Source organism: Daktulosphaira vitifoliae, unplaced genomic scaffold (assembly GCF_025091365.1).
Source record: "Daktulosphaira vitifoliae isolate Bord-2020 unplaced genomic scaffold, ASM2509136v1 Scaffold_1, whole genome shotgun sequence".
In the NCBI taxonomy this organism is placed as follows: Eukaryota; Metazoa; Arthropoda; class Insecta; order Hemiptera; family Phylloxeridae; genus Daktulosphaira; species Daktulosphaira vitifoliae.
The window spans coordinates 58,424,316-58,451,739 of record NW_026099572.1 but is presented as its reverse complement, the minus strand read 5'-3'; the positions used below and the strand labels follow the sequence as shown (position 1 = coordinate 58,451,739).

At 27.2% G+C, this 27,424-nt stretch overlaps 1 protein-coding gene across 7 annotated transcripts in view; it reads right to left on the bottom strand.

Moving 5' to 3' along the window:
* LOC126907994 (AF4/FMR2 family member lilli-like) overlaps window positions 1-27,424 on the bottom strand; it is a 123,922-nt gene that overhangs the window by 77,509 nt on the left and 18,989 nt on the right. For 5 of the 7 annotated variants that reach the window (XM_050689782.1, XM_050689791.1, XM_050689818.1 and 2 more), the window contains exon 1: window positions 17,570-18,004. In XM_050689782.1, the coding sequence (XP_050545739.1) occupies window positions 17,570-17,697 (128 nt within the window). In that variant the 5' untranslated portion in view covers window positions 17,698-18,004. Of the gene's footprint in view, window positions 1-17,569; window positions 18,005-27,424 lie in introns of those variants that run through there. The other 2 variants (XM_050689840.1, XM_050689809.1) reach the window with 1 other exon arrangement.

Genomic DNA, 27,424 nt, shown 5'->3' with positions numbered 1-27,424 from the left:
GGTATTTTGTTAAAAATTGCAAAATAAATCATGATCTATGTTTGACATCTTCGGGTAGTGTGTAAATAAAACAATCAAGGGTAGACACCGATTTTTTCTTTTGAAGTGGTTATATAAAAATGTAGTTGGCGCCCCATATATATATATATATATTACCGCACCCCTTAGAGGTGGCCAGGACGGGCCTGTCAGTAGAACTTTTAACAATATCCTAAAAAAAATTTAAACGATAATATTTCATTGTAACGTAACATTTTTAGATTAATGNATTTCATTGTAACGTAACATTTTTAGATTAATGTCAACTCAAATATATCTAAATATTAATCGAACTAGGTCAGGTCAAGTACGCGATAAACAACTTGAGTATCTAAAAGATGATATAGAGAACAATAAAGCCAAAAATAATTTTAGACACTACTAAAATCATGAATAATGTGTAACATATAATAATCGTAGTCATTGAGATTAGGGAAATTAATTCACATAAACTCACATTTCCAAATGAATTACGATCGTTTATGGTTGAACATTATAAGTTACTACTGTTGTAACAGAGCAAAAAAGAAAAAAGAAACAGAATATTTTCTTATGATATTATTAAGCATATTATTTGCGGTTTCTTTCACCATCGTCCCAATTCGGTTGCTCGCATTCCTTCACCTATACAAAGTGTATTACATTGCGTCACACTCGCCTGTCTCCGCTGTTCACTGGACCGAACCGTTTTCTCATACTCGCTCACACACATTTTCAGTGGACAATGCATCCACACGTCTATACTTATCTGCCTATTACTAGTATTTGATATTATCTAATTAAGAATAAAAGAGGGAAATAATGATGAGATATTTTACGTGTACAGGAAGTAGTTTAGTTATCAACGAATACTGTAGACTATTTCTCGATAAATCGAAAACTGTTGAACATTAAAAGCGACAAGGATGCAAGTTTGGCTCGCACAATTTAGTCACAGGGGGTACGCTTGTAAAGTTTTCTACTTTACTAGTAGATTAACCCCAGTGAATACGTGGATTAATACAATTACTTGAAGTACAATTTATTGCGATTAAATTTACGAGGACTTTCCGTTGTATTAATTGGATTAGGTTTTGTTAAGAATAAATGCGAAATAGTCCGACATCATTATGTGAAATAAATGTATAAACTTTCTTCGACCGCCTACGACACTAATAAATATTGAAATACTATATAGAAGCTATTATGTCATTAGTGGCTTTCTTGCACATGCGCCGAATTAATTATGATATAACTGTGTACTTTAATAAATTGAAATATAGGTAGTTGTAATTTTGTGGAGAGCTGTTAAAAAAGTCACACTTTTAACAATCTTCAAGGCAAATTAGTAGAGATTTTTTCTTAAAAACGAAGCTCTTATTTCTCACCTCATCAAATAGAATATTTGTCGTTCCCACTACTACACTGTGCTGAAATTCGTGTCACAATTTCTTTTTCCTATTTTTTAAAGAAATACAAAGGCTAACGAAATACTCGCTCCCTTTTTTACAGACCCAATGAAATATCAAAATAAATATAAAATAATTTCAATTAAACTTAACTCGAATAAAATTTATCTCAGTTTTTTTACTGCAAATATCGCTAAGACAAATTGTGTTTTACATAATAACAAGTTGGTTAAGTAAATAATATTCGACAATGTTGAAATGAAAATTTGCGAAACAAATCAAATGAATTGAATGAATAAATAAAAAAAAATTTTTTTGTTACAGTATTACACAGATATTTTGTGCATAATCTCAAGGGAATGAAATAATTGAGGACATTTTATGTGGTATATTTGAAATCGCTAACGACAATTACAATAAAGAAAATGAACATATTATCGTTAATATCGAACTAATTAATAATAAACAATAAAGCAACCTCGACAAGGTATTTGTACGTTATTCAACAGTGCATGCATAATAACAATAACCTAGTATCTTGTCAAGGTTTAGTAAATTAATAGAATTTTATAATTTCATACAAATTTATTAATAGGGTAGTGTCCAAAATGAAAAAAAATAACTTGACAAATAAAAGTACGAAAAGTGTTCGAATACTACCGCCAATTCTAAAACTAATTAATGTTTTATTTTACATATCAAGAAAAATTTTACATAAATTATAAATAAATATTACAAAGACGACGTAAGCAGGAGGAACATCAAATTACTTGTAACTTAAATTTATTTCCCAAGCCTATCGTTAATTTTATAATCAATAAAAGACGCTAAAACTTAATTACTTTTATTATTTATTTTTGTTTGAAGTGATATTTATCGTTCTGCTGAATGAATTATTAAATTTAAATATACTCTCTCGTGCTCTCAGTAGGATCACCAATGCGCTTTCGTGTTCTGCAATCGAAATAGGCACACCGCGATTGCACTTAAGTACGTCCTTGGAGTACGCGTATCGCGGGTCACGTACAGTCGGCCGTGATGAACGACGGTGTCCGGGCTAAAATAATAATAATGATAATAAAAAAAAGCGGTAAATGCGACGAGTCACGCCCAGGGAGAACCCGGTCAGGACTCGATAGTTTTGTAAGTATGCAGTGAATAAAAAAGGAGGGGACGAGTATTGCGCGCCGAAAGATTGTCGTCGAAGAGTTAAAACCAGTTCACGTCACCAAGTAGCGATTGCGATCGCATTGAAAATTAAATAATATAGACATTGTTTATGTTAATTAAATTACACTTATCATACCGAAATGCAGATTTTTGTAAAAAAAAAACATGAAGTGGTCATCTCACCGAACAGGTCGTTGATAACCCCAATTCTCCCTTCACTGTTTTGACCAAATGAAATTACTTTAAGCTGAATTAGATGCACTTGCATTTTCATTAATATTATTTTGCCTAAATCGCCTCGTATATAGTAAGTTTATATGTCTTATTGTTCATTAGGTCATAACAACAGTAAATATCACGACAACTGGCCTTCAAATTTAAAATAATAGACTTGGGAAGATGCGATAGTTCTTGAAAAATTAGATGACTCATTTTTTCCAAGAATACACCAGTCATATAAAGATTTGTCTCCAAGTAAATAGGTACTTGTTTGTTTAATGTATTATTGTATAATTGTAAACAGGGAAAGTTAGAAACTCCAATTAATGTGACATAAACATTTCTGTGAAAATTTATTTATTGGTAACTCAATAAACCTACATAAAGTCTAAAAATGGTATTTAATTAAATGTATACAGCATGAGGAACGATTTATGTTATAATGAAATTTAGGTCAGGGAAAACTGAAACAATTTTTACTCAAATGAAACGTATATAAACTATTGACGTTAAAAATAAAAAGATGTTAGTTTTAATTAACATTTTTGAATGAATGTTTATTAAAAATGTTTATGCATATTATGTCTAAGAGTATGCCAAGACGAAGGACCATTAAAAGATCACAAATATTTTTTTTCTACTAGAAATGTTTTAAAAAGAAAAACTTATTAAGCTTTCTAAGAAAATTTTATTCAACATTTGACCTGACCATAAAATTTTAGGTACACTTCAAACGAACGCGTTCGTTCGAACGAAATGTTTGTATAATTAAATTGTCATTTACGTTAAAATTTTTCTATTAAAAATTTTAATAATAAAAATTATAGACTGTATATAATTATTTTTATTAATCATTGATGCTAGAACATTTATCTCAGTTCAAAATATCATCCTTAGTTAATTTATGCGACGTAAAAAATGATTTTACAGTATGTTGAGTACTAATATCATGTCTGTCATTGATTGCCTATCAAACACTAATGTCTATACATTAATGCTATTAGGATTTACGTAGGTATTAATTATTATTGTAATTTAATACTTTTAAACTAAATATTGTTAATTTAAAATATTCTCTTTATCGCTTCCAAATGAAACAATAATCGATGTTCAAAAATTATTTATATAATTATTCGACGAAAACTTTTGGCCTCGCTTAAAGCGATCATACCTAATAAACATATTCATACCTAAAACCACAGTCTGGAAATTTAATAAACAAGTCCTCTAAAAATTCTATACAATTTACTGGTAACTATTTTATGTAACATCCGTACAGAAATCACTCAACCAAAGACATAAAATTCACTTAAAACAAACACTTTCTAGTATAAAATTGTTCTAAACGCCATACACGGTTACAAGTTACATAAAAGCTATATTTTTTGTTGTAAAATTGTACACCTTGTCCAAAATGTGATACGATAATAGGTCTTCATTAATTCCTAAACGTCCACTTTTTATAAGACTGACATTCTATACATTGGTTAATTAATGTTCATAGATAACGATTCAACTATCTAACGGTTTAACGGTTTTTTTAAATTTATTATGCGTAAAAAACTAGACACAACCATAGAAAAAAGGCAGTAAAAAAAAAAAAAAAGTTGTAGCAAAATAATTTAAGGTTTTATTCATTACATCACACACCTCATAGAATTCACAACACGGCATTCTCGTTTACCCCGATTGACCTTGAATAGTACAGACAAATTTTAGCAATCATAACCTAACCTAACTTATAGCAAAAACTTGTATCTCTTACGTTCTGGTAATTTTATTACGAACATACACTGATTAAAATTCAGTTGTTCCAACTTGATCGAAAATTCAAATACAGTTTGTATAAACGGACAATGTTTTAATTTATGAATTACATAAGATGAGTTCTTAAGAAGATATTAGCATTGCCGAGATACTTTGAAAATCTTAGCTAACTACAGTTTATCAAACAATAAAATAACCCAAAAAAACTTTTTATACTCTTTAATCAAATTTTATTTTTGTTGTTATTCTTATTCTTACTAATATTATTACTACCGAACACCCTGAGAATCCTGTTAAAATTTATCGTACTCATTCATCTCATTGTAATTGTCTGCACATTTGACTAATAGTCTCTTGACAACTCAAATATCTAACGTGGTAACTTAAAACAGAATAAAATAATTCAGACATTTGGAAATATCGATGATATTGAAAAAATATAATAATACAATGTGAAACCAGATAGGGTATTTCTCAATATTTCATATTAACTATAATTTCGGTTACAAGTTACTCAATAGACACGTGTCTAAAACATGTTTTTTCCATTGTTTTGTCGAAATGCCGTTACAACCAAGCCAAGGCTGTGCTAGCTAGTAGTGTTTCCTAGTTGGATAAAACTTTTAAAAATACGACAGAATCGTATTTATTTAAATATTTTATTTGCCCTAAGATCAAAAAGAACTTTAAGAATTTTTTTTATTCGATATATAGTCTTTTTTATGACCTTCATAGAAAGCAGTAAATAAATTTATTTCTATTAAATGATTTTACAAAACAATATTACTAAGGAAAAAAGATCAATTTTCAGTCACACAGGCCACTTCCAAATGAGAAAATTACTGGACTAAACCCTAACAAAAATATATATTATGATCAACATGTACATTTGTATATTACGCACCTAACAAAAAAAAACACACTAGATATTTTAAAATAATTCAAAAATGTTTAATTTAAATACGCTACAAATAATTCAATAAATTATTTTACTTTGGATATTAACAAAAATTTATTTAGTGCTAAAGCTTTAAAAATATTTAATATCTATTTTCTTACACGTAATAATATAATGTAAAATAAAGAATACGGTTTCTGATTATTTTTGAAAAATTTATAATATCACATAATAAAGCTTTCTCGAAGTTATCATAATAATAATAACATTAAACGTGTCGTTGTCTTCTATTTCAAAACAATAAGTCACGTACTAACAATGCTTCGAGGTCAACTCTGATGGCGACCCCCATTTGATACGCAGTGAGGTTAATTTAATTTTAATTGATCAATTAACAGTTGAATAAATATTTTTATCATTAAAATTATCTAGACTTAATGATAGCATGTCGCTACCGAAGACTTACTATGAGCAGAGGCGATAGGGAATTGTTTATTTTAGATGACATCGAAAAACGCGTTACATTAAAAAACAATATCCAGTTCAGTATGCCAGCTAAAAATAATGTAGTAATTATGAAAATAATTACGGCTGACGAATTATGGGGCTAACATTCCTAATCGTAAGACAGATGTATGGTAAATTTTAACCTGTTTGGTTTATGACAATCATAGGAAAGATATCATGCTTAATGAGAAAAAAAATTGAACATTATAATTTTATAATGTTCAAATAACATTGATTATGAACAATTGTCATTACATAAAAACTTAAGTTACATACGAATATATGTCAAACCCATAATATAATCAATACTTATTTAATATTCAGATATAAGAATTGAATTTTCTAAAAATAATTTGAACTGTTCACTTAAAATAACGCAACCTTTATACAGAATAAATAATGACGGTGGAACCACAAGGAAATATCTCATTAATTAATCTTCAAGTTAAAAACAAGAGAACTTGTGATTTATTTTATTTTGTACATTCAGACATCCATAAATATTGGCAACAAATAATATTAGCAGTCATTTTTCACAACCAATTATGCTATGTTAAATGTATTAAACAATTGAGAATAAATTATTTTATTTTCAAGTACAATTCAGGCTTGTTTTAGGCCTAGATAGGTAATCGCCCTCCGTAAACAAATTGTTTTATACTGACTTAGTACTTAATTTAAATAACATGAATAATTACTGCACACACGTGGTCTCTCAAAATACAATCCGTTTGTTATTTCTCGCAATATTTTAACGGGCTTTGCAGAAAATAACAAATTCCGAGAGATAATAGGAAGCTAACTTTTAATATTTATTTTATTAGTTTTCTATTAACAATTATAATAAAATATGTATGATCATTTTGCTTAGTTAAAACTTAATAGTTGAATACGAAGTATTATCTAATCATGACTTAGAAACTGCGAGTTATAGATGGGAACTATCCCGTAACAATTATTTTTTTAGTTTTATCATTACATATGTCACGGGCAATGCTTTGCGTGTCGTATGTAATACGATCATAAAATTGTTTACACGGATCTCCGGTCAACTGTTGTTTATTCGCACACTCGTGTTTTTAACATAAACACGGCAAACAGAGGTTATGTTATTCCTATTTTAAATTCTAACATGTTTAAATCTAGACTAGTCAAAAACATGTACTGCGTCTGTTGACTACGTGGTGGTAACAAAAAAGATTATTCGTACAGTGAAAATGATCGAAGGTTAAAAAAATCAGTTAACTACTAACAGTTTAACCGTTGAAGACAAGATAAAGACAAAATAATTACCATAATAATCATGTAACCCTATACGGTTTCATAAATTAAGTTTATTTTTAATTAAAATTTTGTACAAAAGTGATTGATATTGTTTAGAATAAAGGCTAGTATAATCAGTTTAAAGTTAATAGAAGCAAATGATTCTTTTAAAAATTAATAAAAAATTGTTTATAATTGCAGAAAACAATCCAAAAATCTTTAACTTTGAAACATTTTAAGACCCTTTGACAACGACAAATAAAAGGACTGATAGTAAATTAAAAATAAATTATTTGGCCTAATAAAAATTCATGAATTTACCTTAATGCATATAACTCAAACTTGTGTTATTTTTCGATGTGCAGTAAAAACAATTTTAGTTTTAACATGATTACTCATCATCAATTAACTAATTTATTTATGTTGAAATATCAAATTTGATCTAAAAGTTAATACGAGGTCAATGAAATAATTAATCTTATAACGTCGAGACAATAAAAAGTATAATTCATTCATTATAGATTATGAAGTTTCATAACATAGTAGGGAAATATGTCTTTAATATTATCGTTCTTTAAGCAAATCATGATGTAAAATGTGTTTTCACTCGATAAAAATACGATAGTTTTAGTTTTATCTTTCATATTACATGTTCGTAAGGTCAAGAAAAAAGAAAAAATTAATCCAAGATTATTGTAAACTATCACGATGTCCAATATGCTTAAAATCACGTTTTTAAAAGTCAAACAAATACTCTCATCACTATTGGCATTTTTTTAAAAATAGTGTAAGTTCAAACACTTATAAAACAATTAATTTTAATAGTTTTAATCAATAATTATATATTATTTCATTTTCTCTAGATTTTTTAATTTAATCATTTTTATTTTAATTTGCCTATCTTTAAAATAAAACCAACATACTATCTGAATAAATACAATTAATTAACGTAAAATAGTAGTAAGAGTATACTTTGAAGTATCATTAAAAGACCTATAGAGAAATTAGTATCCGATTAAATTCATCTACTTCTTATGCGCGTTAAAAATACATACTCTCCTCTCTATTTACTTTCTTCTGCAGTTCTAGACGGTCTATCAGTATTTATCATTGCACATAATAATAATTGGTTTCCCAGATTATTATTTAATAGATTATTTATTTATGCAACTGACAGTATATCTTTCGCTAAAAAGGGGTATCCTAGAGTTACTGTCTCTGTAGTCTTATGTGTTAGTGCTATATGCAATAATAATTGGTATTTTGATAATATAATATAGTATAGTATAGATAATCAGGGGCGTATTTAGAAATTTATAATTTATAGTCATAATGTATATATTTATTCCCTATAAGGTATAAGGGATGATAAAACAAATAATAATAATCAATAACTGATAAATTGAGAAATACATGAGACTAAAAATACCAAAAATAATTTTCTGAACATAATTGAATAGTCATTTGTCAAGAGTTCTATAACACATTTATTACTAAACAAGTTTTTTGTTATATTATTAACTTTATAATATAAATTGGTAATTTTAAAAGTTAGAAAAGTGGACATAAGTCTCTTTTAACAAATAATTAGTCATTTTTAGAGAAATCGAGTTGCTAACGTTAATAGAATCCCAAAAAGCGTATTGAAAAAATTCTCTATTTAGTCAAAATAATATTTAAAAAAGCAAAAATATAGTATTTAACAATATTCATATAACAAATTATAATTAACATATTTAAAAATCAGTCATTTTTTGTTTTGATCATTTTGAATCCAATTTTAATGATTATAATAGGCATAATAATTAACATAACAATATTACCGTATTTCTTTACCCATTAAACACTCCATCAAGATTACATTCAACATATTTGTTAGTAATAAATGATAACGTTTGTGACAACCTACAGAGGACGTTGAATTTTGCTCTACAAGACAACACTATCCACCAACATTTGATAAACACATGTTATTACTGATAATATAAATTTTTTTTTAAATTGTTATTAATTACTGACTCATTAGACATTAGTACATCGCTTGATAAAATAATAGCATAGCTCAGTCAATGGGGGCATATTTCCCTGTGCCCTCTCTAAAAACGCTACAGTATATAATGTACTATTACTACAGTGAATTCTATAATCTAAATCAATTCCTAGTAATCGAATCAAAGTTAACACACATTATGTGAGTTGTTACGCTGTGATAAATCGTGCACTGTACCGAATTACTCAATAACAAAACATTATATCTTCCCTACGGCCATAATCGATACTTTTTATTTGTTTCACTAATTGTGATAACTTGAACAGAAAACTGTAGTTAACGACTAGCTCCTTTACCTTTCACCGAGTATACATAGTACTATAACGTATAAAAATAAAAGTAATAATAAATCGATAGTTATAGAATCGTATAGATTTGTTCTACAGAAACCCACTACAATGCCAATAAAGATGACGTTGAAATTGAAAAATATTTACACAGTGTATCCGGTTGCTTTCATAACAATTCCTTTGCCTATTGCTACATATCTTTTCATTTTCTTAGTCACCCATTAGTTTCTTCGCCCTTCAAGGTTATAATTACTTCGTCAAGTTCTATATGAGCTGAAGCATGTCAAAAAAAAAAAAAGAAAAAATGACGTGTAGATTTGTTTACATAATGATTCGAGGTTAACGTTTGACGTTGCATTAAATGTCAACAAAAAGCCAAGCACATTCATTTTTTTTATTATTATTAATGCTTTTTTATCTTTAAAGTGAATGATTTATCATAATATAGAAATTTTATTGATTTAAAAACTTGGATGGACTTTAACAATAAGCATATTATCAATCATTACGTTCTCCTTCCTTTCTATATTTCTTAAAACTTTCACTCGCTATTGCCAAGTTTTATAAACAATGTGTAAAATTCATTACAAATCTTAGGTGTATTTTCGATTTATGTCAATTTTAATTAATTGTGAACGTTAAAATGGAAAGTTAAACCACGCGTGTGTTTCAATAAACTTAAAAAGGTCCGTTGAGTAATTTATCTTGCAGAATTCAAGAAACGCCAATACCCTCAATGTATTCGAAAAATGTAACAGATTTTCCCACTTACAGGTTTTACCGACGAAAGATTTTTTTTCTTTATTTCTTAAGCACAATGTCAAAAGCGTTAGCTTATAAACATAAACAAGTACAATCGATCCAATGTACTAGAGTTACGTACGAATCGCATCAAAAGCACGCAATCGCTCGTCATTGTACAATAAACATGACGTTAATGGAGAATATCTGGTAAAATTTGCTTTTACAAAAAAAAACTCGATCATAAAATCGTACATGAATAATTCAATTACACAATCTGTTCATGTAATTATCGACTGGATAAAAAATGAAACCACTTTTTATTTTTCAATAAAATTCATCTACATGCAAGTAGTTAAATAGCATAACACATATTTATCACGTAACCACTAATCACCCAGACAGCTCAAAACAGCCATTACATTATTTTCAAATCGTTTAAGATATACTTCTTATATGTCATTGATAACAACCAATAGAAAAACAATTGCGATTTTTACACATTTTTTCAGAAGACAACAATTGAACAAACCAGACAACAGTGTTCTCTCAAATAAACAGTAAAAAATAAACTATTAATTGGCTTAAGAATTTTGTTTACAAACGCGTTTGACATTGACAGTACAATATTTGTAATATTTATTATTTTATTACTCTAACCACGACTGATACGCTATAAACAAACTTGCACACATCTCATAGCACAGCGTCGATAGCGCGATCCGGACAATGTGCTACTTTCACTCGTGTACCATTATCGCACACTCTCAAGACTATACTGCGCACATTGAAAATAATATTACACTATGCGGTACGCTAGTTGTTCAAAAAAAGCGTCCACGAGTCCCTGACGCTGCATGACGCATTGGCCTATACACACATGTGTGTGTGTGTGTGCGCGCGCCATGTCATTAATAGCGTATGTATAAAGCCAACTTTGCCACGACGCGACGACACAGGAGGATGTTACTACTGAAGTAGTGACATGTAGAAAGAAAATGTTTAATAATACATTCCGTTTAAAAACTGGCCAATCGTCGACGAATTACAACTGAAAACCGACGACGAGTTTACCGTTTTCTGGTTTGGTTTCTCTTTATTTCGTAAAACTAGTTAGTGTCACCGAATAGACGATGACAACGTCCTTTACCAGTTAAACCGTAACCTTAACAAGGCCGTCTGTGCCCGTTTCTATTTTTCGGTTTTCCAAAATGGAAATCCACCAGAAATAAACCGAGCTTTCAGGATTAATTTAATCATTTTTTATCGTCGTAAAAAATCTTTTACTTTAACAATTTTGTGTGGGCTAAGATCAGATTTCTCTCAGCGTGTGACGTGTATCTTATTCTACAATAGCTAATTCGTTCTTAGGAGTAGGTTGTAATTTCACTATGATTGATCAATTGTATTAATTTTTTCAAGTACTTTGCTAAATAAGGACAAAAAAAGAAATTGGTTTAAATATTTACTAAATTAATAATATCAAGGATAAAGCCAAAACAAGGCTAATCGCTAACAATCATCGTTGTTACTTAATTTATACTACGTTTAACTTTAAGTAGAAATCAATCATTAATATCCTTCAATGGACTTGACGTTGTTGCCGTCATTATTAGTCGTATTAAATGATAAGTTACGAAAAACTATATAAAACAAAATTTACTGATTATATTTGAATTACTGTAAATTTGGAACACATAACAGTTATGACTTTAAACTAAAAACATTTTGAACCTCAAGTATACTTTTATGATGAGCACCTACACTGTTATTTTCTAAGAAATGTTCATTTAATAAACATTAAAAATGAGTTTACAGATATTACACTAGTGCAGTTTATATGTTTAAACGTCTAACGAATAGGTATACATTAATCAGGTGAGTGCTGTCGGTTCCGGGTCTCGCCGTTTGCCAAGCAAAAAAAAAAAAAAAAATAGGGTCAGGCATTCTAAACATTGAAGTAACCGAAATATAGTATAGGCTCGACTTAATATTTTATCGTCTCAACCAGCAAGGTATCCAAATTAATATTTATCTATTACATGGAACAAGTAGCATAACTAAATTGCATAAAAATAAATCATAATCTCCAATAAATACTATTATCTATACGGTTGAAGAGAACAACAGAGAACCTCGACATAAATTTAAACAAGTAAGGTCAATGTCGACAAAATAAATTTAGACGAATCGCAGATGAAAATTATATTAATAACAAGCATTCAATGATTATAGCTCAATAAATAATTTTCTGAATTAAAATGTATGTTTTACACATGATAACCTTAAAGAACACAAAAGGAACCCAAAAATAATATTACTTAAAATAACTAATTTATTTAAAGCCAAATACGGAAGAAGGTCGAGGACGCTTAAAAATTATCACAAAAACGCTTACTTTTTGTATTTTGACTTTCACTAGATAATAGATGATTAACAAAAATGAAAAGACGAAAGTAATTTTTATAAGAAAATTGTGCTAAAACACTATTTAGTAAGTACTGGTTTACTATTTCAGTATAAACACAATTCAAGTAATTATGCGTATTTTTCAAATTACACAGTACTTAACTTATTCATGTTATTAAATTCAAAATAAAATGTACAAACAGAGTTATTACCCCAATATAACTACACCTACACGTTGCTATGTAATTATCAATTCTATGATTTCATAGTTTTAACGAAGACCAAAATAATCTCAATAGCTAATCATAACATGAAATGCTGAACGAAAACGCAATACAACGAGTTTAATATTGTAATTTTTTTTAGGCATCCGTTAGTGATTTCGATATTCAAAATACTTCAGTTGCAACCCAAGTAAAGCATTCATCGAGCATTTATCGTTTTACTACGATCAATTATTAGGGATTCGATTTTGCAGTACTTTCTTATACACTAACAACAGCAGCGTTGGAGTTTTGTAACTGACCTAAATCAACAACACAGCGCGTCTCACTCATGTGGGTTAAGGTCGCGGCTGTATAGTAACTAACTATGGGTACGTACTACTTCTATGCACTAACGAATACTCATTTAACACAAATAGGGTTAATGCGAATCAGTACAGACATTCGTGGAAACGAAAAGGTCTCCTCGTATTAAACAATAGTTTTTTGGTCTACACAAACTGTATCATTACGTTTATCTGCGACGAGCAGATGCCGGTCGTCTCATTGAAAATTCATTAAGTGAGAAAAAAATGTCTCAAAGAAGTCTAAATAAACAACATAGAATAATATCAGTATGCACTCTGACTACTATGCGCCATGTTCACGTGTTATGTGCATATTAAATTTAGATACCTCGGTCAGCCATCTGCATGCCAAATCGTGCTAGCGTTCGTCAAAATGCATTTATACAACAGAGTGGAATTTATATCGCATTATTTAATCATTTCTGGTATATGTTCAGGACAACCAAAATAAAAGTATAGACTTTCTAAGTCGTTGAAGCCAAAATCAAAAGTTACAATAGTATGATAAAAATGAATTCATATTACAATGTTTAAAAATGGGACCCTGAGTATAACTAGAAATGACTTTATTGTTTTCTTTTTTTGCAGACGAGGACTTAAACTATAAATCTTTAATTTGGATCTGATAACAAAGAGTCCATAAATTCCATTTGATCAAGACCCTTTGAAAAAATTAAATCTTAGTTGATTGTATTAGCTAGATATGTTTACTGAAAACGTTTTGTAGTAAACAGATTTAAGATCGCTAAAGCTATCTCTTTACTTGTATAATGTATAAGCGTAGGGAAAACCACACTTTATGTTATTTACTCCAAATTAATTATACGTCATTTAACATTCTGACAATTTAGACGTTACCTATTACTGGAATGTTGAAGTACTAATTTTAATCGTTTTCAATTAGAACTGTGGACTTAACGACTAAACGAAAGAAGCTAAACATTATTAACAAGACTGTTAATTATCGACTACGATAAAGTTCAGTTATTTTACGATTAAAAAAAAAAAACGATGTGCAATCGTATCGATGATTCTTCAAACATTTTGGCACGCGATTATCAAAATTGCCAAACATAGGATATATGTAGTATGTTTACTTTAAGTTGGCATGTGCGATTCTAATAATCAGTCTTAATGTACGATCCTTATCTTTTAAGCAAACAAATCTATTAAAGACGACAACAGTTTATGAAAAACAATAGAACATTTAAAATAATTTACTATAATACATTTTAATGGACATAATTAAAGATGATAACGCACTAAGATAAAAATTTATTAGCAAATACTCTACAAGTTTGTTTAAATGTGAATGGTAATAATTCACAGCGACCGAGAAAGTGAATTTTCGACATTTTATTTGATGTCTAAAATTGTTTGTATGTGCTTTCTCCGGTCCGATGTATTAACAACAGTGAACGTTATTTTCCTAATCTCCAATACCATTAGTGTCGTTACATAATATTGTTATATCACATATAACTCTGTATACACTCAACTTTAATATATATAATTGATTTAGTTAATTTTTTTTCTAACGAGTGTTAACCTGAGGTTACCAACATATGAGTTGTTAGCGTTTTAAGAAGATTGTTTATAGAATTTCCTTTAACTTACCAGCAAATGTTAGCCCAATTAATCAGTGTTAAATACGATTAACTTAACAATGCGGTTCATCAAAAATAAATTGGATAAATTGTCAAAAATAATTCCTTCTAACGTTTAAAATTTAGTTGAAAAACTAACCACTAAAAACTCATAGTTTATATCATAATGTGCTGAATTGAAATTTCTAAAACAACCTCAGCCGTTATATAAAAAACAAGGCTTATTTAATGTAATTCGTTTGCATTATTGGTATTCTAATATTAGCCTACACAAGCATACGTTTTTGGCAACCTGTTGTTTGCCAACGGAGGGCACTACTGTTAACAGGTAAATGTCGGCGACAATAACAATAAATGACGTAATAAATAATATATATATATATTTTTAATCATATAACAATACCAATAGTATTTAGTTTTAAAAATTTTCTTTATCTCCCTCTAATTTAAACAACACAACCAGGAGCGCCGGAATATTTTTTACATAAGGGCAAATTTAATGACTAAAAATCGTTACCCTAGGTTGTTACAAAGCTAAAAAAGCGAGTATTTTCAGTAATTATTGATTATAACTATAAAATTATACTAAAATACAGTTTATAAAACTATAGAACGTTTTTTTTATTTATTGCAATAAAAATTAAATTCCTTTTCACTAACTTTGGAAACTCTAATTCAATTTATAGAACATTCAAAATCAAACTTTTTAAGCAGAATAACTTTTACTAAATTAAAAATTAAAATTTAGAAATATATTAACGAAGTACTGAATAAAAATAAATTTCATCTTTGGCATAAACTTGATAGTAATTTTATATTGGTCAATAATATATATAATGTAGCTAGCTCATTATTAATAATCTAATAACAAACATAATACTATGCGATAACCGCAAAATCTAAAATCGATATTAAACGATTTTTTTTTAACATGACTAGCATGACAGATTATCTGGGCCAAATATTTAACAATAATATATGTATATTTTTTAGCCAAATTTTTTTAGTCAGATTCACTTAGGAAGGAGGGTAAAATAATATTTTTGTTCCACGCATTGTGATTAGAGGCAATTAATCCTCTGGTCACTACACAATACAGGCGTCATTCATTGAAGCACAGCCCAAATAGATTTTCAAACATTTTAAAACAATAACAAATAAACAACCTCTTTTAGTTGAAGACCACATAAAGTATTATGAACACACAAAATCTAATAGTTTATCTTTGTATGATTGACACAAATTTTCATTACTTTTTTGATAAAACTTAAATCAATATACTGTTAATATATTATTTTATTAAATATGAGTATTACTAATGTTTTCCAATGAGAATTATAGTTTTTATAAATGGTATGAATCAAATATAATTACAAAAGAAGATGAATATGAATTCGTCGAATGAAAAATTCAAATCGAATTCCTCTACTATTAAAATGAAAATATCATCTGTACTTAATTTTAAATTATCTAAATTATACTTATCACAATATTTGTTCAAAAAAATTTGAAAATATTGACGCCATGAGAGAAGTAGTATTGTACTATAAAATATAACAATAATGATAATATTATAAAAAAAAAAATGTACGAGTTAGTTCATTATGATTGCCAAATTCCGAAGGTCTATCTCATTATCACATAAATAATTGTTTTGAAAAAACTGGATTACAATAACACGCGCGATATAAACCAATAAATTCAATAAAGAAAATTAACATAACGTGGATTTTTATAGAGACAGAAGCAACTATTTGAAATCATTAGATAATTATAGGTGTTCGATTGCATTTACGTTAAAATAAATAGAACACAACACCGGTCCTGCCCTAATAACTTACAACATGCTATTATATAAATGTTATATCTATATAATCGAATGATAATTTAAGCGGTTTAACTCTTATTATAATTTATAAGTATCAATTATCAGTTCCTTTAACAGGATAGTTGCGTCAAGAGCAATGATAGAAAATGTATTACTTTCCCGTAATATCGTTTTTCTCAATAATTAATTTTGGATTACAAAGTTGGTATTACAAAAGTGAAAAAAAAACGTAATAATTTTCATTGGCATACCTTTTATTTTATTTTTTCCTATAAAAAAGTTAGAAAAGTCTATACTTTTAATTAAGATACCTTAAGGTTATGTGTTAAACGGTTCAAAAAATTGTTATTGGTATTCGAGGAGTTCCCCTTATAATTTTAGAGAAGACAAATCCTACACTCAGAGTACTATTAAACAAAAGGTATTATGTAAACGAAAAACATGTTCGAAATAGGTTATAATCGAAAACAGATATTATTAAGTTTAAAATGTTATATTAATACGGTATTTTATCAATTTGAAAATAAATTGAAATTGATTAGAATGTGAGTAAATATCAGTTTGTCAGACTGAACATCGGCAAGTTTTAAAAATGATAAATGAAATATTCAATACGACGGCCTCATGACACCGACCAACAGGCAGCACGTGACGTCACGAACAGCTGTCGGAGTACATAACCGTTCGGCATTTTTCTTTCTACGCAAACTTGCGGGAATAGTTTTCTGTAGGTATTATCAACCCGAACAATTTTCCCTTATAGACTAGGCTTCACATACTAACGCAATCGTAATTCGATAATATCATATGATAATTACTCACTTGACTTTTAGAGGTGTCGCCCCCTTGAGCATGTATTCTCTCGGGTTGTCCCAAGACATGGTTCTGTTGCTGTTGCTGCTACTGTTGCTACTCCGACCTCGCTGATCTTCCGCCGGAGGCCTGTACATTGAGCGTTCGAATTAGTATGTAAATATATATATATATATATATTTATTTATTTATAAAAACAAACAATTTCCAATTTCATTTACATAAAAACATCAAAGCATTTTAGCGCACTTAACTCGCGGCGAACCAACACGAAGCGGCGTCAAGATAGCTGCGGCGACGAGCAGATTTAAAAAAATATTCAATTCAATTTTCAAAGGCTATCAGCGATTATTTCAAAACAAAACGCCGCACACTATGGTGAACACGTACACGGCCGATGGAACGCGCGCGCGGCGTAAGAGTAGTTTCCGCAAACTGGATTAGCGGCGGCAGCTTGTTGTACGCGGATAATCGGAAAAGACGTTGCCCCTCCACTGAACATTGTATGGCAGCGATCAACACCACTCCAAGTCGGGCGACGCGACGCAACACTGTCGTACGAGGTACGCGCCTACTCCTCCGCCACCGGCTCTTCACCATGTTCACGTCGTGCGGCCGCCGTTACGATTACAACTTACAATAATGTGTAATCAATTATTATTAGAACGTTTTATTTTTAAAAATTTACTACAACTGTAACAAACATGGCCTTTACATCCAAAATTATCTCCAATATTTTCTTATTTTACCAACGCTATGCGACTGTATTAAAATATTTAACTCATAAATATAGATAATTTGTATACACCATAATTAGTTTTAATTAATTGTAAACAATTTCTCGGGACTAATAAATTTTTTGAACCAATATCTTAACAGGCGTATATTGATTTTATAGTATAAAATCAAAACGTAATATTAAGAGTCCTTATTATGTTCATAACTTATTACAAAATATAAGATGCTTACCCTCATCATCAATAGGGAATTATTAATATTTAATTACCCGTCAACATAAATGATAAACATTAGAAACACTATTTTAACTCCGAAAAGGTAATCTCCTTATAGTATAAGAGTAAAGAGCTGGAGAGTTAACTGTTTAATTGATAGACGTCAGCAGCCTGTTGGCTTTAATTTTTGCTTGTTAGTTATAAAGTGAGTACTTCAAATACATCAATAAAAATAAAAGTGTAACATTGTACTGATTCAACAAAAAGAAAATCTTATTTTAAAATAAAAAATAAATACAATTGACCTAAAATAAAATTCATATTGATTGATATATAACCTATTGTTGTATGGACTTCAAGAAAGTTGTTTTTATTTTAATTTAAAATTAGCAAGTTTCTTGTTAGTCAAACATATTAAGTAAACAAAATTTCTGCCACACTAATAAAGAAGGATTTTTTGAAGTTAAAACAATATTTCGACATCACACAAATAAATTAATGTCTTGCATTAGGCGTATGTAATTTGGCGAACTTTGATTTAGACAATATTATTAATTCAACAACGGGTGACGATTTTATATTTTATTAATGTATGTTAGAGAGTATTTATAGACCCTGAACACGACGACTATCAACATGACTCATGTAATAAGTATGCGACGTAAGATAGCTTAAGACAGTTTTCGTATTTCGTCTAAAACAACAATCAAACCATGTAATACAATATTTTTTATAAGAAAAATCTACTAATAACCTAGCTCAGAGCTTTCAACAGAAAATGTTAGGTCAGGCAAAGTAAATTTGCTCAGTGAACATAACTTACCATCGTTAAGCTTTGAAATAACCATTACAAATCTAAGAATTTTACAACATTACTACAATTATCACATGACTAAACATGTCAAGAATGATATTACACAAATTGATAATGTACGAAAAATAATACATATTAACGATTAAAGAGAAATAAAATAATTAATTGGGTAATTAAATCAATAACAATAAAAATACAAAAAGTTAAAAGTATCAAAAAATCGTTGACATTTCTGTTTTTAAAAGTCTTACAATATACAATTATTTGGACAAATTACGATTGTTTAATATTGTTAATGATATAACAATTAAATTTTACTAAAGACTTGATTTTGGTATCACAGGTTCTAATATCTTCCCTAAATTTTAATACTTATGGTTTCAAATGAATTTTTTTAATAAAAACTTATTATCAATTCTGTAGCAGTGGCACGAAGCTAAGAAAGTAGTATTTTACCATATGCTTTTTGCGTGGAAATTTTCAAGTTTCACTGGAAAATTAAATTCAATTCAAAAACTTGAAAAAACCTCTCAATTTAGGAAGTTAAAAAAATAGCTCAAAAATACACTACTGTAAAAAAAGGCATTTCAAAAAAATTGTACTACATTTTAAAGCAGTTATAACTACAGAAATTTCAAATGTATATTGTATGATAAACAATTTAACAAGACTTTAAGTAAAATTTTAAAACGTAGCAATTGTAAAATTAAAAAATACATTATATTGTGAAATTTAACAGATAAATAGGAGATGATGTTACTTTTGTAATAATCTAACAAGTCTTTCTAAAAATTAATTACTGTCTATAGTTTGAATCAAAATGTTTTTTATGATAATGATTTTAATCACTATCAGATATTATGTATACTAGTCCTAACTTTGACGCATCCCACTATGCTGTTTATCTACATCAATATTTTTTTCTTAGATTTCGTTTACTGTTATACCAAATAAAATCGATATTTTGAGTATGTATCCTGGTGCATTTTAATATTAAGCTACCAATCAACCACAATCGTTAGTTCGGTTATAAATCAATCTTTAAACCGCCGTCATTCATAAAGTTATTATTTTTTATATTATTATATAGTCATCTATATTTGTGATTAATTGGAGGCTATAATCCTTATACAAATTCAGAATCCCTGGATTTTTGCTCTGGTCTCGTCATTGATTATTGTTATGTTCGAATTATCATAATTTAATCATAAAAAAAATATATCTACTAGTATGAAGATGCATACCACTTAACTATATTTGCACAACATATTTAAAAAAATAAAATATCCAATTTTAGTCTTCTCTATTGGGCACAGTATCCAACCGTTATAGTGACACGAAGAACTTCATTGTATGGCACACGGCCAGAACATATTAAAAAAATGATCCCAATCCACTACTATCTTAACATTATATACAGTGCAGCAGATAAACCTTTCAACGTGATATAAGTAAAATTTATCAAGTAAAAATTTAAAAAGTTGTGTTGCTTCTATCAAATAATTAAACAAAACACCTCATAAAATCGTTAACTGCAAAACATTTTTTTCACATTATATACAATATTTTAATTGGTAGAAAAATCTATTATACACGGATATGTAAATATTTAACACAACTTACACCGAATTAGACAATAAAAATGTAACTTTAAAAATACTTATCATACTAAAATACAAATATATTTTAAGCTTCAATGGAGATGTTGTTTTAAGCATTAAGTTTATGGTATTTGCTACAACATTATGCTTAAAATAAAAACATATATCTTACTAATTGAAAAAAAATTATAAGACATATAAAAACAATATTTGTAAAATATAAGTAACATTTTGTTTATCATAGCATTATACCATTTTTTTATTAATAGTTGACATTAAAAAGTATGTCAACGCATTTTTTCTTTTTTAAGAAGTATGAAATTAAAGGTCGTTAGCAATAAATCTAGTCCATTTCAAAATATTATGCAAATTAGAATCACCAGTATGTAAATTTGACGGGTTGTAATACCTTATAGAGGCGTGAAACGTTTTTAGGGATCTGATGAACAACCAGTTTGTAATGGCAAAATAAGTGTTTTTGAAATATTAATAATTATTTATACAATTAACTTTTTGTCACCTAAGAATAATTACTTAAAAAATATTATATGATAAAATAAAAAATGTATACAAAAATATAGAATTTTTTTAATAAAGACGATGATATTATAAACATACGGGGAAAAATGTTGGGGTACTAAGTAGAGTGACAAGGGGAATAAGTATAATAACAATATAAATAAAATTTAAATTTAAATTTAAGGAGGAAAGTCTACAAATTTTCATCTATTATATTGCATTATATTTTATTTACACATAATATATATTGTATATCAATAGAAAATGCTGAAAAATGTTATATATAATTTAAAAGGTTCTAAAGAAAAACTTGATATTTATAATGATTACTCCATAACACGACAATTAGATCTTATCAGTTAAAACATGTTATCTGTTATTAATATTAGAAAGTTTTTTCTATGAACTAAATGCCACTCAACATGACATGTATACATGTTGTGTTTGTATTATAATACATATATAATAGGCTTCTCTTGGTAATCGAAATTGTATTTATATCAACTTTTTTGTAACAACTAATCTTGAAAAATTCACAATTTATTTTGCCATGTTATAATATAACGTTTTCAATAGAAAATACACATATTATAAGGAAATGTAGGTGTACCTCTATAAAGTGTAATGTGTTAATCGGATAATAATAACATAAAATGTGTACTATTTTATATCTATAAAGAAAAGATAATTAACTAAAATAGTATACAGATACACTTATGCAGTAATAACTTTAAAATCGCATCGAAGCTAAAAATTGCAAAAAGTATTAACACTTCATTTTTTTAAGTTGTAATTGTTTAAAAAGTAGTTATTATAATGAACAAGAAGAGAGACGACCGTGATTGCTGTATATTTGCCCTTATGGGTCTCACATAATATTTCATAAAGACACTGCATAAGAAATATCAATAAAAAAAAATATCAATATTTTTTTAAGTAATGAAAGATAANGAGACGACCGTGATTGCTGTATATTTGCCCTTATGGGTCTCACATAATATTTCATAAAGACACTGCATAAGAAATATCAATATTTTTTTAAGTAATGAAAGATTAGTTATGTGCAGCATTACGATTTATAATTTTCTGTTATTTCATAAACAGTCCGTGTTCCTTAATTAATTAATAATGAGCCAACAAAAATTCTGGAAACCTTGGAATATTAATCAGATAACATTTTATATTAAATATGAGTATTAACTATTTAAAATATACTCAAATGCTTAATTAATTACTATTTACACATAATCGTTTGTTAAAAACTTACTCATTGTTTACAAATGAAAATAAGCGCGTCTACTGTTGTCTAATGTAACGAAAATTAATAAAAAAACACTAAAATAGAGCACTATCATAAAATACATACAATCAATTAGAAATAGAACCACCCAAGTTGAAATGCTAGTTGATTATATTTGATTTTGTAATTAATGAAATGATATTAAATACATTCTAATTTTGACAGTTTTTTATTTTCAATTGCTATTCAAAGAACAAAATTCTTTTAAACTAGTTTTTACTTAAATACGTGAAGATTAATTAATAATTATAATTATTACATAATAATTTGTATTAAGTAGTTATCCATTATTTATATATTATTATTATAGAAATTACTTATTTTATCTTATAAAGGTCAGTACACAATTCATCTATTATCATAAATTTTTTTATTGAAATAATATAAAATAATGATATTTACAAAAAAAGTTGTTTAGTTTTTGAATAAACCCATATTGGGCTGTAATTTGTATTATGTCTTACCATAGTTGGACAAAAAACGCCTGAATCATTTATTTTACCATTTCGTTTGTGAAATTAACAATGTATTGTTTTTTATTAAGTAAATAAAAAATAGTCGTAAATTTTGCTCTATTTGTGAAGGCTTCTGAGCCCCCTAAATCCAGCCCTGAGTCTCTGAGTTGATCTCCATAAAGTATAATTAGGTTATTATAATGAACTTTATATTAAATGTTAACACATTTAAATGTGTAATACATATTAATGTGTCCTACATTTTACATAGCATTTGACCAAACTATAAAAATTTAATTCACACTATTTATCAAATTACTTTTAATTCAAATCCATTTTATCAGTTAACAAATTCAAGACTACAATTATTATTTCATACAAAAATTTAAAGATTATTTTTCTCATTAAAGGATTAAAATTGAATAATTTGGAAACTTGGATACTGAAACATTTAGCTAAATTTTTAAGAGAAACTTGTATACAATTTTTTGCATTCTTTGGACGTGTTAAACAATGTGGATTATATTTAAGTGTTTTATGTATGTACCACGTAATTATTATAGTTTTTTAGATAAAACAAGTGAATGTGTAATTTGTGCAGTGTGAACGTCATTTGTTGCACCAGTAATAATAACCTCTTCTACATTATGTCAACATAATACTTTCATTTTTAAGTTAATTTCTTTACGAATTGTGTTATTATATTTTTCCTTAAATATAATCTGAAGTTTACGTGGAATATAAAAACTAAAAATTAGATTTCAATTAAATAATCAGTTGAAAGTGACGTGAAAAAAAGTTAAAATATTTGTTACAATACCAAAACTGTAGGTAAAAAGAAAAAAAANATTCTAATTTTGACAGTTTTTTATTTTCAATTGCTATTCAAAGAACAAAATTCTTTTAAACTAGTTTTTACTTAAATACGTGAAGATTAATTAATAATTATAATTATTACATAATAATTTGTATTAAGTAGTTATCCATTATTTATATATTATTATTATAGAAATTACTTATTTTATCTTATAAAGGTCAGTACACAATTCATCTATTATCATAAATTTTTTTATTGAAATAATATAAAATAATGATATTTACAAAAAAAGTTGTTTAGTTTTTGAATAAACCCATATTGGGCTGTAATTTGTATTATGTCTTACCATAGTTGGACAAAAAACGCCTGAATCATTTATTTTACCATTTCGTTTGTGAAATTAACAATGTATTGTTTTTTATTAAGTAAATAAAAAATAGTCGTAAATTTTGCTCTATTTGTGAAGGCTTCTGAGCCCCCTAAATCCAGCCCTGAGTCTCTGAGTTGATCTCCATAAAGTATAATTAGGTTATTATAATGAACTTTATATTAAATGTTAACACATTTAAATGTGTAATACATATTAATGTGTCCTACATTTTACATAGCATTTGACCAAACTATAAAAATTTAATTCACACTATTTATCAAATTACTTTTAATTCAAATCCATTTTATCAGTTAACAAATTCAAGACTACAATTATTATTTCATACAAAAATTTAAAGATTATTTTTCTCATTAAAGGATTAAAATTGAATAATTTGGAAACTTGGATACTGAAACATTTAGCTAAATTTTTAAGAGAAACTTATATACAATTTTTTGCATTCTTTGGACGTGTTAAACAATGTGGATTATATTTAAGTGTTTTATGTATGTACCACGTAATTATTATAGTTTTTTAGATAAAACAAGTGAATGTGTAATTTGTGCAGTGTGAACGTCATTTGTTGCACCAGTAATAATAACCTCTTCTACATTATGTCAACATAATACTTTCATTTTTAAGTTAATTTCTTTACGAATTGTGTTATTATATTTTTCCTTAAATATAATCTGAAGTTTACGTGGAATATAAAAACTAAAAATTAGATTTCAATTAAATAATCAGTTGAAAGTGACGTGAAAAAAAGTTAAAATATTTGTTACAATACCAAAACTGTAGGTAAAATGAAAAAAAATGGAAAATTACTATAGCTATGAGATTTAAGGCAGTATTGTTAAAAATCACATCGTTATCACTCGGGATCAAAAAAAAAATTTATGATGCCTCGACATTTTTCGTAAATACGCGTGACCATATTTATATTCTACTGTAATAAATTAATAGATAAGAATAAAGTTAGAATAAAAATTTTAGTAGTTTTCATTCGAAATTTTTTAATGAATAAATTGTTGCTATTGTGTATTTTCAAAAAGGTATGTAAAATTCTTTGATTTCAAATTTCAAACAGCTTATGAATATTTTTGACAAAATTTTTGTCATGTTCATAAATTTATACTTTAGATTTGTAACAAAAAAAGAAACTATATGAATTGATATTTTTCCCCGTATTAGGCTTTTATCTTAACTAAAATTTTTATTATTATATCAGATTATTTCAAATAATTAAACAAATAATAGAAAACTGAAAACTTTGTATTAACAACTACAATTTTTGCATGCATTTACTTCAGATATGGAATGTAGGAGGCCAACGGTACAGGAGTTACAAAGTCCTTGATGGCAGTATTCGCATTAAAAAAAATATGAATAAAAAAAAGGTCTTAAAAATGTTTTCCTTTCAACCCGGAAATCACAATTACCTATTATAATTAAAAGTTCAACTTAATATTAATTGTTTTTAACATCATCGAATGACCTAGAATACACATAACTCAACGCTTATTAACGCAAATTATCAAAAATTAAAAATACAATATATATATAATTGTTAAACATAATCATTGAAATAAGTATGTTTGAAATAACCGTTTATATGGTTATCCCAACCCGAAACTTAATATTAGTATAGTACTTAGTGTTGTGACAACCTATTTGTTTGGTTGAAACTACTATACTAGTTCGGTTTCTACATTATGGTTACTCTACTCATCTATAAATAGTAAGAATAACCGTTTTATACTGTAACCGTCACTCTCCTAGATAGTTCCAATTACCATGCGTGTTCAGTTACTTTGACAGATGATTAAAAGCTAAATATACCTTCTTAATTAATAAAAAAAAAAAATGTATAAATTTGATATAGTGATCAATCATATTTTAAATGTCAAAGCCAATACAAATAAATATAACATCTCAAATGGGCCGGTACATTAAGAAGATAGCATATATTAATGTATAACTGCACAAACTGCAATATAATAAAAAATCTACCAAATATGAACCAAATTGAATCAAATATGGTTCAATAAATATATACTTAAATTTACAATTACAATATATTATAATATATAAAATAATTATGTTATTTATAAAAAACCAATTATGGCAGCAAAAAGTTGAACATGCTTTTAGTAGATCAACAATTATACATCGTCAATGTTTTTGTTAAACTAAAAAGTTCCTGTCAATAAACTTGAAATTTTTTTTTTGAAAAGAACATATATTTATTTTTGATACTTAGAATTTTGTATTTAATAATATTTCAGTTATGAAATAAAGAAACTAAAAATTTAACAGAAGAATTAAAACGTACCCTGTATTGATGATTTTAATAAATAAGAAGTTGTTTCTCTCATAGGTTTTTTGATACTCATTCTAAATATGCCCTTCCTTTTTTTCTATCAATATTATAGCCATAATTTAAATTTTATAAAATTATAATAGTATAAATTAATTATTATGTATTAATATAATAATTATACAGTTTAACATTTGATATGGACTTTTAAAGTTAAGTTTTACAGAATTTATAAAAGTATTAAGCTTACTGTTCTCTACAATTTTTTTACTCATGTTTATATATTTATTATTTATTATATCGCTAGAAAATTTGATGAGGGTTCAAACAATATTATAATATTGTTTATTGGGTCACAATTGGTTGATATAGTCACTGTAAATATGAAAAATCTAAATAAGTAAACAAATTGTAAAAAGGATAATTTTTTAATTTAAAATATCTAACAATGTTAGATTTGGAAAACAAAGAATCAGATTTTGATAATAATAACTATTTAATTAGTCAAAGAAATAAAACATTAAAAAAAAATAGAATTGTAATATTAATATGTGTATATAATTTATAATATTAAATAAAAATACATAAATATTTCATAGAAATTATTTTAGAAATATCCATTTTCACTATTTTTTTTGTAAATAGTATCACATTTTTACTTCTAATTTAATTCCACATATAGTCACAGTTTTACATAATTTTCCATTAACACAATATT